Below are 13,853 nucleotides of genomic sequence, written 5' to 3'. Positions count from 1 at the left end.
AGGAAGAAATTGAAGGTATATTTTATAAATTAATTTTATTTTAAATGAATGCAAAATTAATTTTGAATAAACAAACTAATAATAAAGTTATAATCGTGATGCAACAAATAATTTGAAATTAATAAAGATACTTATCATTATAATAACTTATATTTATTTATAATATTATAATATTTTAGTTTATAAAAATATAAAGAATTTTGGTTTAAATACTGTTAATAAATCTTTAATCATGACTAGAAATATGATTTTAAAATAATAATTATTTTTTTTGCAAATAAAACGAGTTAATTAGTTTAGTGCGTAAAAGTTTTATTTTTATCGCAGCTTATTAAAATCGTGTAATTTTAATAATAAATTCAACTTTGAATTATTTTCGGATCATGAACGTACTCAATCAAAGGAAATCGAAGAAGAATCCAATGAAGATACCGACAACACCGAGCTCACCGATGATAAAAATAAAAGTTCGTCAGAAATTGAAAGTTTGATTACAGATTATCCAGATAAATAAATTAATAATTTTAATAAATAAAGTTAATTGATTTTTTATAAGCGTATACTTGCATGATGTTGACTACTTTAAAATATAGTTTTATTTTTAAATTACTTTATTTCTGATTATTACATAATTAATTACACATCATTCCACTACTAATAAGCACGAAATCGTTTACGTTTTTCCTTTTGGACAAGTAAAATCTTTTTCAATAAGTAATGCGTTAATAATATTTAGAGATACGGCGGGCAACGAGCTACGGGCGCGCTCGTGCAGACGACTTTAAGGTTGTATGACCCCTTAGAAGAAAAAATGCCAAATTCTTCAAACTTTGTCAGGTGATGAGTATTATAATAATAAAGCATTGTGCCAAGTTTGAACAAGTTTGCGAGGCCCGTTCAAAAGTTATAACAATTTGAATTTAACATGGGCTCTTATGGGAATTCATCAAGTTTCACTGTTTTTTCAACTTCATTTGAGAAATTAATATCGAAGAAAATATGGCATCCTTTTAAAACTTTGCAGAAATATTAATAAACATCTTACAAACAAATTAGAACCAAAAAAATTATGACTTCGAGGATATTTTCTGAAATATTGAATAAAAACCAAACAGAGAACAGTAGTCTCGCTTGGTCTCACTGAACTCGTAAGTACAGAGATCCGGCAACAGCGCACTATGACGTCACATTAGAACTTCTCTCTCCGTCACTCTCCGTAAAGGATAACAAATACTATAGAGGTCCGTTACTTTTTCCAATAGAGCCTACTGTGTATCGAAAGTGTGCTCTGAGCACGTGTAATATACAGACGCATCGTTTGAGGTTAGTTTTTGCTTGCGCTACGAAAATGCCGAAAGTAAAACGTTACATGTGGAAAGGAAAAGTTGTCACTGAAAAAGTGTACAATCAACGGTTAGCACAGACAAATACTGGGAAACGTAATTTGAAGACACGAGTCGAAACCACACCAGATGATTGTAACAATTCCATGGCGCACATGTAACGTTTTACTTTTGGCATTTTCGTAGCGCAAGCGAAAACTAACCTCAAACGTTGCGTCTGTATATTACACGTGCTCAGAGCACACACTTCGCGTTCACGCAGCTGATGTCGAGTGAGATCAATGCTACCAACTTACAGAAAATGCGACGTTGTCGCGATCAAAATACTTTTTTATGAGAGCTATTGTATTTAATTTATTAATAAATGACGTAAATAAATAACGTAATATAATTTCATTAATATTTTTAAACAGTAATTACTATGTTTTGTTACTTTTTAAAGATTTTCATACTTTCAGATTTTTGTTTGTGTCAGTTGCAAGTCAGGTACAGTCTTTCTAAAAATCATTAAAAGTGAAAGTTTGCATACGAGAAAATATGCATAAAAATGTCTCTATAGCTCTTAAAAACACAGGCAACCGTTATTTTAATAAAATATTAATATAAATATTACTTTCCAGTAAAGAATATCTTCTTAAATATGTTAATTAGCTTTATGTTACGTTTCTTAAACTTTTGGCAGAGATCTTACGGGTCATACAACCTTAAAGGGGGTGCCAGACCAATTTTCCAGCCAGTACAAGTAGACAGACTTATTTTTTTATAATTTTATATATTTAAACTACTATCTTGATAAGTTACAGCTCTAATCAAATAATTCTACAAATCGACTTTTTACAACGATTTTGGGAGGATGCCAGACTCATTTTCCAGTGTCAGTTGCATGCCAGACTCTTCTAAAACATTTCTTTATACAAAAAACAATAAATATATAAAAGCTCAGCACTAATCAAATTCTTCCAACATAAGTGTTTTTACGACAAGATCAAAGGCGCCGCAACGCTCATTCCAGCGAAACAGCGCAGCCAGAATCTGCATTTCATCAACAACACTATTAAAACAAGAGAAATTACTTTGTTCCAAGACTAATCAAATCGCTGACACTTTTGTGTCGTTACCCCCCGGGCTATATATATCTACTAGGCCACGCTCGTCTTCATATATGTATATTATTTACTAAATTATCGAATATTGCCGAAGAAGGGCACACGTTTTCAGAGAGATGATAAGCTTCTGATAAGAAAACGAAAATCATCGAAACGGTCATTGACAGTACTTATGCTACACCTCTCATGTCTCCTTACAGTGCCAGACTAGAGTCAAGCTCAACAGGGTCTTCTTTCCCCGCTAATTTTTCCAAGCCCGTTCCCTTGGCAGTGGTTTCGCTAGATAGTAGATAGGGACAGTGGGAATCTCGTTAATCCATTCATGCGCGTCACTAATTAGATGACGAGGCATTTGGCTACTGTTAAGAGAGTCATAGTTACTCCCACCGTTTACCCGCGCTTGCTTGAATTTCTTCACGTTGACATTCAGAGCACTGGGCAGAAATCACATTGACAGTAAAAATTTAACATAAGAAATTTACAGTGCTTGTGTATTCACTCTAATTGTTATACGCGCTTGTCAAAACATACCTTTTTTAGGCGTGGCACTTTGAGGATCGAACCAATAGACGATGAAGATAAAGATGATAAACTGATGATAAAGATTATGATAAATAACTGTTCATCAATCATCTGTGTAAATGTCATCATATAATAAGTGACAATACCGAATAATGATATTGTCATTGGGGTGAAGTCGATCGTTGACTCGAGCAACGTAATTAGAAACGACTAACAAAATTCCGTTTCTTTATCATGACGAACAAGATTCAAAACATATTTGTTATTTGATATGCATCTATATCGCACGATACACATTTTGTATTATTACAAAATGTCAGTATTACGACACATAGAATCACATTGAGTGTTTACATCATAAAACATCCGATGAGATTACGTCAAGAAAAAAATAAATAATGACGATCTTCTTTAGATATATTCAGTAATTTTGGAAGCAAAGAAAGAAAGGATAAAAGAGATCTCTATTTCAAGGACGATTTTACATAATTGCGACACATAAATAAATAAGTTTTATACAATCCTTTATTATTATTATTAAAAACAGGCGTTTTTACAAAATCTAGAAACATATGTTTACTAATATATGTAATACAATTTACATATATGTATAAAATGTACACTAAAAATATGTACAACAATAGATGCGTCTAAGTTTATATATAAATATATGTTCCGACATATATACAAGTATATTATATATATAGTCGTCAGCATTATGTATAAAATTTATGTATATATGATTATATTAGAGAGAAAAAGCTACCTACAATAGTATGTGAAACGAAAAGTTTCTAAACATAGCACGGTCTCTAAAAAAGTATTTTACACAGTAAACTTTCTTCACAAGGAGTAATCACAAGTATAAATAAATATTAATTTAACTCGTTCCACATAAGTCATTAAAAGAGTCATATATGTGTATATACAAATATGTATATGACTTTTTAAATATATATAATATAATATAAAATATACATAATATTATATATATATATATATAATTTTTTTACTCGATGACTAAACTCCATGGATGTTCGGGTATAACACCGTATTGAATATCTAGTAAATATTTCTTGAGCATTTGATAAATTGGTTCGGGTTGTTCCGTTGTCGGTATATGTAACCCTTGACCTTGGAAATCAATATAAGATACGGGACTAATTGCGCATGCTGTTCCTGCTCCGAATATTTCCAACAGCTATAACAAAGAAATTATAATAATAACCAATGCGATAAATGGGAAAAAGAGAGAAAATGGAAAGTTGCATATGTAAATCTTACTCTGTTCTCTGAAAGTAACTGTATGATTTCTTTCATCGTAATAATTCTCTCCGTAACTTGAAATTGATTCCATTGTCTAGATATAGTTAGAAGCGACTTTCTCACAATTCCGGGTAAAATTAAGCCGTTTAGGGGTGGTGTAAGTAATTCTCTTTCTGCGAAAAATAACAAGGATAATAATCGGGTCACTAAACTGGGTCGTTAAATCAGGTCAAGCCTCTTTTCTTTATTATGATGATTTTTATATAGTTATTTGTGTAACAAGTGCGGGAAGTTAAGAATTGGACACGAGTGCGGAGTGGACGCACGAGCCAAAGGCGAGCTTTCCACGCACGTATGATATAAAATATTTTATAATACAAAATTCACCAGGAAATACTTTTTACCTCCATTATCATTTATGCAAACAACAAAGACGTTCATAGCGCCAATTTCTGTGAGTTCATTGTTTTCGCCGTATAACCACAGTACTTGCTGTAAACCTTTTTCGGTAGCCTCCTGTTGAACTTGAATCGTAGGTCCGTAATTACTGCCTACTTTAGCATTACCGCAACCGCCAGGCCATGCTCTCGTATATCTAGGATCTGCAAGCAGGGAAACCCCGACTTGCACATCTGTAGGTTTAAAGTAAGAGCCGACGGGAGATAGGATTACATACAATAAAGCTGAATCCGAGGCTACGACTCCAAGCGTAGGCTATATAGGGACAAGTAAAATGAGTTAAATCAGATTTTGAAAAGGATAAAAAAATTTCTATTAAAATTTTAAAACGTATTATCACTTAGAAAGACATTTTATATTGCATTAATTGTTAATAGTTTAAATTTATGTGTGTTTTTACGTTCTCTTTTGTAATATCAAAGCAAATTTTTTATCTATATGTGTTCAAAATTTGTTTGTTAAAGCATCACTTAAGATACGTATCACATTAGTTGCAACATATATTTTTGAATATTTAAAATAAATATGTAGTTGTATACATATCGTTATGTTATATTATAATACAAATTCAAAAGTTTATTGCATCAGATTTTCATCAGTTTTTCAGAGTCAATATCAGAAATAGTCATCATGCGACCATTTCAAGAAGGTCACGAAAATCGATTACGAAAGAAGGAAAAATTTCTGTCTGAATGCTGTTATCACTAATTGTAAGTCTAATAAATACTCTTAGCAACACTTATCTTGCAGGCAGGAAGTCAAAACGTTAAAGTTGAATAAAAAAGTTTCACGTGTCGTGATTAACGCGTATTGTTGAAAAGATTTAAAAACGCAAGTAATATGTTACTTAAAAAAATTATAAAAGTAAACGGTAAAAAATTGAAGAATATAATAAAAAATAAATGGGCTTTTTATAATTACGTATTGATATGATAAGAACTGATACGACGATATATGATATTCATGAAAGTGACGTCCAATTTTTGCCATATCAAATTTGTCGGAAAAACCGAGAAAAGAAGAGAAAAAGTTCTTGAATGATAAGTCAGACTACGTCCAAATAACATGATTGCAGGGGCATGCATCTTATATGCAACATGTGACCGCGCGCCAACAAAAGACTCTGATTCCGTTTATCAAGTATTATCATTAGGTATTGAGAAATATAACGATTATTCTCGTGCGCGTATACAACAGTCTTGATGACGTCCGTGACATAAGTAATATGAGTTCCTCACTGATTATGTTTGTAACTTGATCCACAAACGGCCATGCAATTGCATCATTTATTGTAAAGTATTGTTACAATGCAAATTTTAACGATATAAATATTAACAGGGCGCTACTCGATGACACATTGACACACGAGTGATATTGACACTTACAATGATAAAACGATACTTACGTCGATGCCTATAAGCGTGGGACGAATGTAAAGACTAGAGGCGGTAGAATGTGGAACCCATTCTTGATCTATACTAATCAATCTACAAATACACTTAATTAATTCTTCCCCTCTGAAAGGAGGCAGACCCACTCTTATTGCTGAATTATTCATTCTCTCCATATTTAGTTCTGGTCTAAACAATCTTATTTTGCCATCAACACCTCTATAAGCTTTCATACCTTCAAACAACTGAGGAAAGATATATATATATATTATTACTGTTAAATTAAAGCGCAGCAAGAAATTTCCTCCGTAACAATTAGTATACGTACAAGTGTAACAATCTTTGGATATCCTATAGTTTTAAACATGTTACATGTACATCTTGAATTTAATATGAATAACGGATGATAGTAAAATACACTTCAAGTTCTTGATTTGCTTGAATATTTTTGATATGGAGGATATTTCAAGAATTTCTTTATAGGAATTTAATCTGATAAAAGAAAATTTATCAGCTTCGCTTAGATACACATCTTAGTAAATAATTCTATTCTAATTATCCTAAATTAATGAGACAAAAACCATTGACATTATAAATACTAAAAATCATACATACATAATTAGATACAACAACAAAGCAGAAATAGATATTTATTTTTAATTAGATAAGCAATATTTTTTTGCAAAGTCTCTTCGAGATCTAATAATGTAATAAAAGAATAACAGATAAATCACTAAATATAAATCAATTTTCTTAAGCCTATTTTACGTAACTTCCAAAATATAAAATATTATGTATACCTCTACAGCGTAATGAAGTACTTTCGCAGCTGGATGAAGGACTATGTTTTCGAAGGGCATAATTTCTGGTGCCTGCCAACCATTCATGCCTTCGTAATAATGTATCTTGAGCATGTGATCAGTGAAATATTTTCCAAATGAAAGCTTATTAACGTCGGGCTTAGGATTTAACTGTTCTGGACCAGCGAGACGGACAGACAAATCTGCGTACTGTAAATTAAATTATACTTTTACTTTTATATTTATTAGATTTAACTACTCAATCATTGCTATTGTGACAAGTACATACCTTAAAGAAACGTTGCGGTTGTATAGAGTTCTTGTCTTTAGTTTTCAAAGAAGAGCTCCATCTAACGCTCTGCTGTAGCTGGTTAATCAGATTTCCAAAGGATAAAATCTAAAATAAGAACATGTACACACTTATTTCTGTATACATATAATAAAGAATGCGTATCTTCTCAAGAGAAATTTAAAATTCTTGATGACCTTTTATTTAAGATATGCCATGTCTTCATTATTTAATTATTCGTAGAATTAGAAGTAAGACTGTAGAAAGTAGAAGTAAGACTATAAAAAATGTGATGTTATGCCTTCGTTATACTTTGAACAGATATGCATTTTGAAGGAAAAAGTAAAAAAAGCAAAAGCTGTTATGAAATTAGATTACCAGTTAAAAAAATACGTCGATAAGAGAAACGCACGATTGCAATTTTGTATGTTCATCGACACAAATATCAACTAGGCGCTACATATTTGTTTGATCATTCGACTAGTGTTACAAGCGAAATATGAGTTTTTAAATATTTTTCAAGAAGTATAAAATACATTAAAGCATTGTGTATGTGTCTTACTGATTAAACTTTGCGACGGCGAAATTTATATTACAAGCTCGTATACATCATGGACGAGAATCAAAAGTTTTTTTAATGGAGTTTCGCTTTTCAAGAAAAGAAAAATTTTTCGAAACAATAATTAATGGCATTCTTTCTCGGAGGAAAGGTTTAGGGGAATGGGGGGTAGCCCCGGACAGTGGATAGCTTCGAACATTATTGAAATTCAAGTATACCGCGTATCTATGGCCATTGTTTAAATATATGTCTGCATGGGTATATGTCGAGATACGCAGAAGGGCATATTAGAATGTTTGAACAATGGCCATAGATATGCGGTATACTTGAATTTTAATAATGTTCGGGGCTTATACCCACTGTCCGGGGCTACCCTCCGTTACCTTATTTAAAAAGATTGTAGTATTGCATATGCAATACTACATAATATTTCAACGAAAAATAGATAGATCGACATATTTCAACGAAACATGCAACGTTCAACCTGCAATCTATGCATAGATATCCCAGATATCTGATATCTGAAAATAGATAGATCGACATATTTCAACGAAACATGCAACGTTCAACCTGCAATCTATGCATAGATATCCCAGATATCTGATATCTGGGATATCTATGCATAGATTGCAGGTTGAACGTTGCATGTTTCGTTGAAATATGTCGATCTATCTATTTTTCGTTGAAATATTATGTCGATCTATCTTACTACTAGCGTATTCGGTATTATGCAATAAAAAACAAGGAACCATATATCAATATATGCAAAATAATTATAAAAGCAACAAATATATTTTTTACGTGACGCTCGATGAATTGGTTAGAGATATGTATATATTAGATATATAGTATTTGATATGTAGATATAATTTAGTGTATAATTATAGATCAATGTGCATATAAAATGTATACATTGCATTCAATGTCACTCATCGGAAATCATGCGCTAACGAACAAACATGAGTTGATTAAATTCAAATCAAACGATCTACTGACGTTTGCACAAATATTAATTACTCTATTCATTTTACTTTTAATTAAAAGGGATCTTTTACACTTTGTCGTTTTTCCATTTTTTTTCCTCAAAACTCAAGTTTATACATGGAGGGGTAAAAGCCATAGTGTGTCAAATTTTTAAAAATATTGACTTGTGTGCATAAATGCAATTTATAGATTGTATATGTATATATATATATATATACCTCTGTATTTTATATAAATATACAAATATAATTTATTATATTATAAATTATTATAAATTATAAATAATTATTCTTAATGATATAAATATTAATTATAATTGTATATATAAATATATATTACAATATAATCATAATATATTTTTATATTATAATTATGTAATAGTATGTATTATGTAGTAATATATAAATGCATATAAATATATATTACTAGATTTTTCGCCCGCGCTTCGCGCGGGCTCAAAATCTATTCCCCTCTCCCCAAACTCACTCATTAATTAGGAGCACCAATAGAACCCCATAAAACCCAATTTTCAATCCCATAGTAGCCATCTCCATAAAATTAGTAATCTTTTGGTACCAATTTCATCAAAATCATCAACAAAAAATTAGAAAAATTTTGGCACCGGTTTCAAGAAAATCGATCCATTAATAAAAAATTATCCATTAATAAAAAATTAAACTTATCCTCCAAAAATTTTAAAAATTTTGGCACTGGTTTCAAAAAAATCGGTCAATTAATACTTTATTATTTCTCAAAATTTTTATAATTTTCAAACCGGTTTTTAAAAATCGGTAACAAAAAATTATTCATTAAAAAAATTATCCATAAAAAAATTCAGCTTGATATTTCAAAGTTTGCAGAAATTGGAGCAATTACGTATATATTTTTTTAACAGAAATTGTAAACCACTACTATTAGCAATTTTTCTAATTCTATTACATTCTTAAGTTCTTTTTACCTCTATCTATATATATAAGTACCTGACGTCTGTATGTCTGTCTGTCTGACCGCGAACTACTTGTTATTTTCCGAGAAATTTGATAAATTTCGTAACCGGTTTCCAAAAACCGGTCTTAATCGCTCTCGACAGTCGCGAATTGAAGTGACTGGTTAATTCCCGAAAAATTTGAAAAATTTCGGATACCGGTTTCCAAATAGATCGGTAACGAAAAATTATACATCTGAACATATTAGCATCAAAAACTTAAAACAAATCTTTTCTTTGGTTTCTCTACCTCTATTTCATAAATAATTCATTTAAATGTGGTTGATTAGATCCAACTTTATACGCAATAAAAGGTTCATATACGAAATTTATGAAAACAAAGCTTCCTCTGTGAGGAACCGGTTTCCAGAAAATCGGTAACAAAAAACTATACACATCATGGCACTCCCTGGAAAATTCTACTCCTATTTCATACACTTTTGGTAAAAATTCGGTCACTAACAAATGAGTAGTTCGCGGTCAGACAAACAGACAGACAGACAGAAGACGAACTGGTTTCCACTGTTTCCAGTGGCAATTAAACCCATCCTCAAAAAATTAATAAAATTTTTGAATCGAAAAATTGGAAAAATTTCTGAACCGGTTTCCAAAAAAATTGGTAACAAAAAATTATACAATTTATAGCATTTCCCAAGAAATTCTACCTCTACTTCATATACAATTCTTTGAGATTCGGTCAATTAATTCTCAAAAAATTTAAAAAATTTTGGTACCGGCTTCCAAAAAGATCGGTAACGAAAAATTATACACTTTATAGTACTCTCCGGAAAATTCTATCCCTGTTTGATCTATAAATCTTTAAGATTCGGTCAATTATTTCCCGAAAAATTGTAAAAATTTCTGATACCGGTTTCCAGAAAATCGGCAACGAAAAACTATACACTTTATCGCACTCCCCGGGAAATTCTACCCCTATTTCATGTACCCTTGATAAAAATTCGATCCACTAACGAATGAGTGGTTCGCAGTCAGACAGACAGACAGACAGACAGACGTCCGGTACTTATATATATAGATGTAGTAGTATATATAATTGCAATATAAATATGTAGTAGTATACCTATATGTTATATTTTTTTAATTGTAAGTATAAATGATATAAGAAATGTAGTTAAATGAACTACTTTCGTATTTAAATATACTTTAGTTGAATTAAAATTATAAATTAGCAAATAAAACTCGTTCGAAGAGACGCACGTTTGACGCGTGAGAATGTAATCTTCCGTCATATCTTAATATTACATAAACATAAATTCATTATAAATTTAGTTAGGCTTACGCCAATTTAGTTTGAATATTTTCAAGTATTTTTACATAATATTGTATCATCTGACTGAGCATATTGTTGCATGTAATGCACCTTAATATATCGTAAATTTACCGGTAATTGAAGATCTTGTATATGTATATGAACCAATCAATTTTCTTATATGCATTATGCGTTATGTAAAAGTTTGTGTTTCGACCTTTATTGCACACATGGCCATATTGCATAAAATAAGATATACAAAATAAGAAAATTATATTAACACTTTGCACACACGACTTTGTTGCGCACATATACTTTGCATACATGACTTTATTGCACATATACACATTGCACACATAATGTTATTGCTCTAGTTTTATGGACAAGATTTCCATAACTATGGGAATCTTGTCCATAAAACGTCATAATGTTAAAGTTATTTTTGAAGGTATTTTTAGCGAAGAATACGGGAAAAATACTTAAAAAATTCCACGATTAATAGATACCATCAATAAGCAATATTGACGCCAATATTCTTAAGTTGAATACACGTTTGATCTCGAATCTATCATAAATGTAAATGGAAGTGTGGGGTGGACCTCGCTTCGTGGTAAGTAGAAAACCCGAACTGTACAATGATAGACCTCGTTTCGCCCCTATAAGCAGGGGTGGGATGGGGTGGAGTAGACCTCGCTTTACGTGGAAATCCGTGTATGTACGCAATAAAGTCATATGTGCAATATGTGTATGTGCACAGTAATGTTATGTGTGCAATGTGTATATGCGCAATAAAGTCATGTGTGCAAAATGTATGTGCGCAACATAGTCGTGTGTGCAAAGTGTTAACATGATTTTCTTATTTTATGTGTCTTATTTTATGCAATATGGCCATGTGTGCAATAAAGGTCGAAACACAAACTTTTACATAACGCATAATGCATAAGAAAATTGATTGGTTCATATATATGTGCATAAGGAAATAGAACAATCCATTTTCTTATACTTATGCATTATGCGTTATGCAAAAGTCTGTGCTCCCCGCTTAAAGTCATATGTGCAATGTGTTTGTGCATAATAAGGCCATGTGCGCAAACGCACATTTGTATTTTTAATTATTACATGTGCGCAATAATGCTTGTAGGCAATCGCTTTGTAGGCAATTGGGAATGTCAACAAACGAAGCTATCAGCAAAATATTGTGGACAAATTGAACTGTTGGCAATCGAGAATGTAGGCAAACGGAACCCTCCCGGATTATCTACAAGGAATAACTAAATTATCGTATCAATTAATGAGATATTGTATAATGTACTAAAATAATCCGGATAAGTATAAAATGATAATTCGGATTTTATCTTTGAAAAATTATACTTTTTTAAAGAAAAGTTCAATTACAATTCATTACATTTTCAACCAGTGTGCAATATTTTTGCTTATCTTTTTAATATTTAAATATTCACATGCATGCAATTAGTTACGTCAGATGTGAAATTTCTAACCGTTCGAATGACGCAATTTTCTATTAAGTTTAACATTTCGCGTTCATCTTTTGATTTGCCTGTCGCAAACAAAAAACGTGTTCCTATATTTTTTGTATTACAAAATCTAACAAACTTTAAGAAATAAATTACTACAACATTGTATATCTAAATATATTAAAAATACTTATAATAATATATTTTTATAATATATTTTTATCTTAAAATCTATATTTTAAATTCTCCTCAGAAAATACATTTTAAATATTTGTTTTAAATGCGCGTGTTTAAAATATAATAACAAAATGTAAACGCAGCTTTTTATTATCGCGTTCGAAGTACGCAAATCAATGATCGATTGTCGCATGATTCTGCTGAAACTACATTTTTCAGCCGGTTCCAACGAAAACCAACTCGCAAACGGCACAAGGAAAAGAGCAACGGATCTAACAGGTCTAAAATTATTTCCCGTTTTGGAAGGTTCTTGAAGTTTCTCGGCGAGTTTTCTCGCCGGTTTCTTGTTTATTTTATTCTATTATATAGATAAAGTGCGATTTGATATAATCGTATTAACTCGAGTGGATTAAATTTGAATCTCCGGCCTCTGCAGTTCCGTTCTTCCGATCTTCGAGAGGTCTCAAATTTTCTCGTGGAGGGGCATAAAATTGCCGATTGAATTTTCGATTTTTCGAGAAATTTTTAGGATAGCAGCTTTGATCGAAGGATGAATACAACTGGAGGAGTGGGTTAACTTACCTTGCGCCGCAGGTGAACCATGTTGAGCGGAATATCTATCCAATGTAGAGAAAAAGAGATTGACTCAATAAAGAACACACGATTCTTGCTGTTTGTTCGCGCTGTTTCGAGTATCCGCACAGCTCATTCTACGTAAACGTTTGTCCTGTTCTTGTAGTTTTTTTTTTCTTTCTCTTCCCGATGCGAGCGTCGTTCAATCTCGGGTTTAAGCAACGGAATAAATAGCCAACAGACAATACCCTTTACGTTAAGTCGTCGCTTGCAACGTGTCTCGAGGGACGATAAAAAATGTGGAAAGAACAATCAAAAATTGGAAAAGCGGGGCTCACTCTCGGTATCTGAAATTGCACACTAATTTGGACGAATCGCGCACATACCCACACGGAGGCCGACGGTGGTTGAGTATTCACGAGTGGAAAAACGAGCGCGTTTACTCAGATGGAACGTTTGTTCGTTCACTCGCTTCCTCGCTCGCTCACTGATTACTGATTCAATCGTCCGATCACAAATACAGCGTGCTCGAATTAAACGTCGGTTAATATTTTATTTATCAGCAAGGCGTATACGAGAGAGAAAGAGAAGATGGACAAATATACAGAGGAAGGGGGAGAGAGGAAAGGAGGGTAGGAGGGAGGGAGGGAGAGA

General features: G+C 31.9%; 1 protein-coding gene across 1 annotated transcript; it reads right to left on the bottom strand.

Moving 5' to 3' along the window:
• Positions 1–3,665: 3,665 nt before the first annotated feature.
• LOC112462168 (branched-chain-amino-acid aminotransferase, cytosolic-like) lies at positions 3,666–13,717 on the bottom strand. Its single transcript, XM_025027800.1, has 7 exons — positions 13,209–13,717; positions 7,177–7,284; positions 6,888–7,097; positions 6,102–6,332; positions 4,642–4,951; positions 4,256–4,410; positions 3,666–4,172 (listed from the first exon to the last, which is right to left on the bottom strand). Exons 1-7 carry the CDS (start codon positions 13,227–13,229, stop codon positions 3,981–3,983), a joined length of 1,227 nt encoding a protein of 408 aa, XP_024883568.1. The 5' UTR covers positions 13,230–13,717; the 3' UTR covers positions 3,666–3,980.
• Between the last annotated feature and the right edge of the window lie 136 nt (positions 13,718–13,853).

The sequence above is a fragment of the Temnothorax curvispinosus genome, unplaced genomic scaffold (genome assembly GCF_003070985.1).
Source record: "Temnothorax curvispinosus isolate PA1 unplaced genomic scaffold, ASM307098v1 QBEX01012007.1, whole genome shotgun sequence".
In the NCBI taxonomy this organism is placed as follows: domain Eukaryota; kingdom Metazoa; phylum Arthropoda; class Insecta; order Hymenoptera; family Formicidae; genus Temnothorax; species Temnothorax curvispinosus.
The sequence above is the reverse complement of the archived record's forward strand: the minus strand, read 5'-3'. Positions and strand labels throughout refer to the sequence as shown.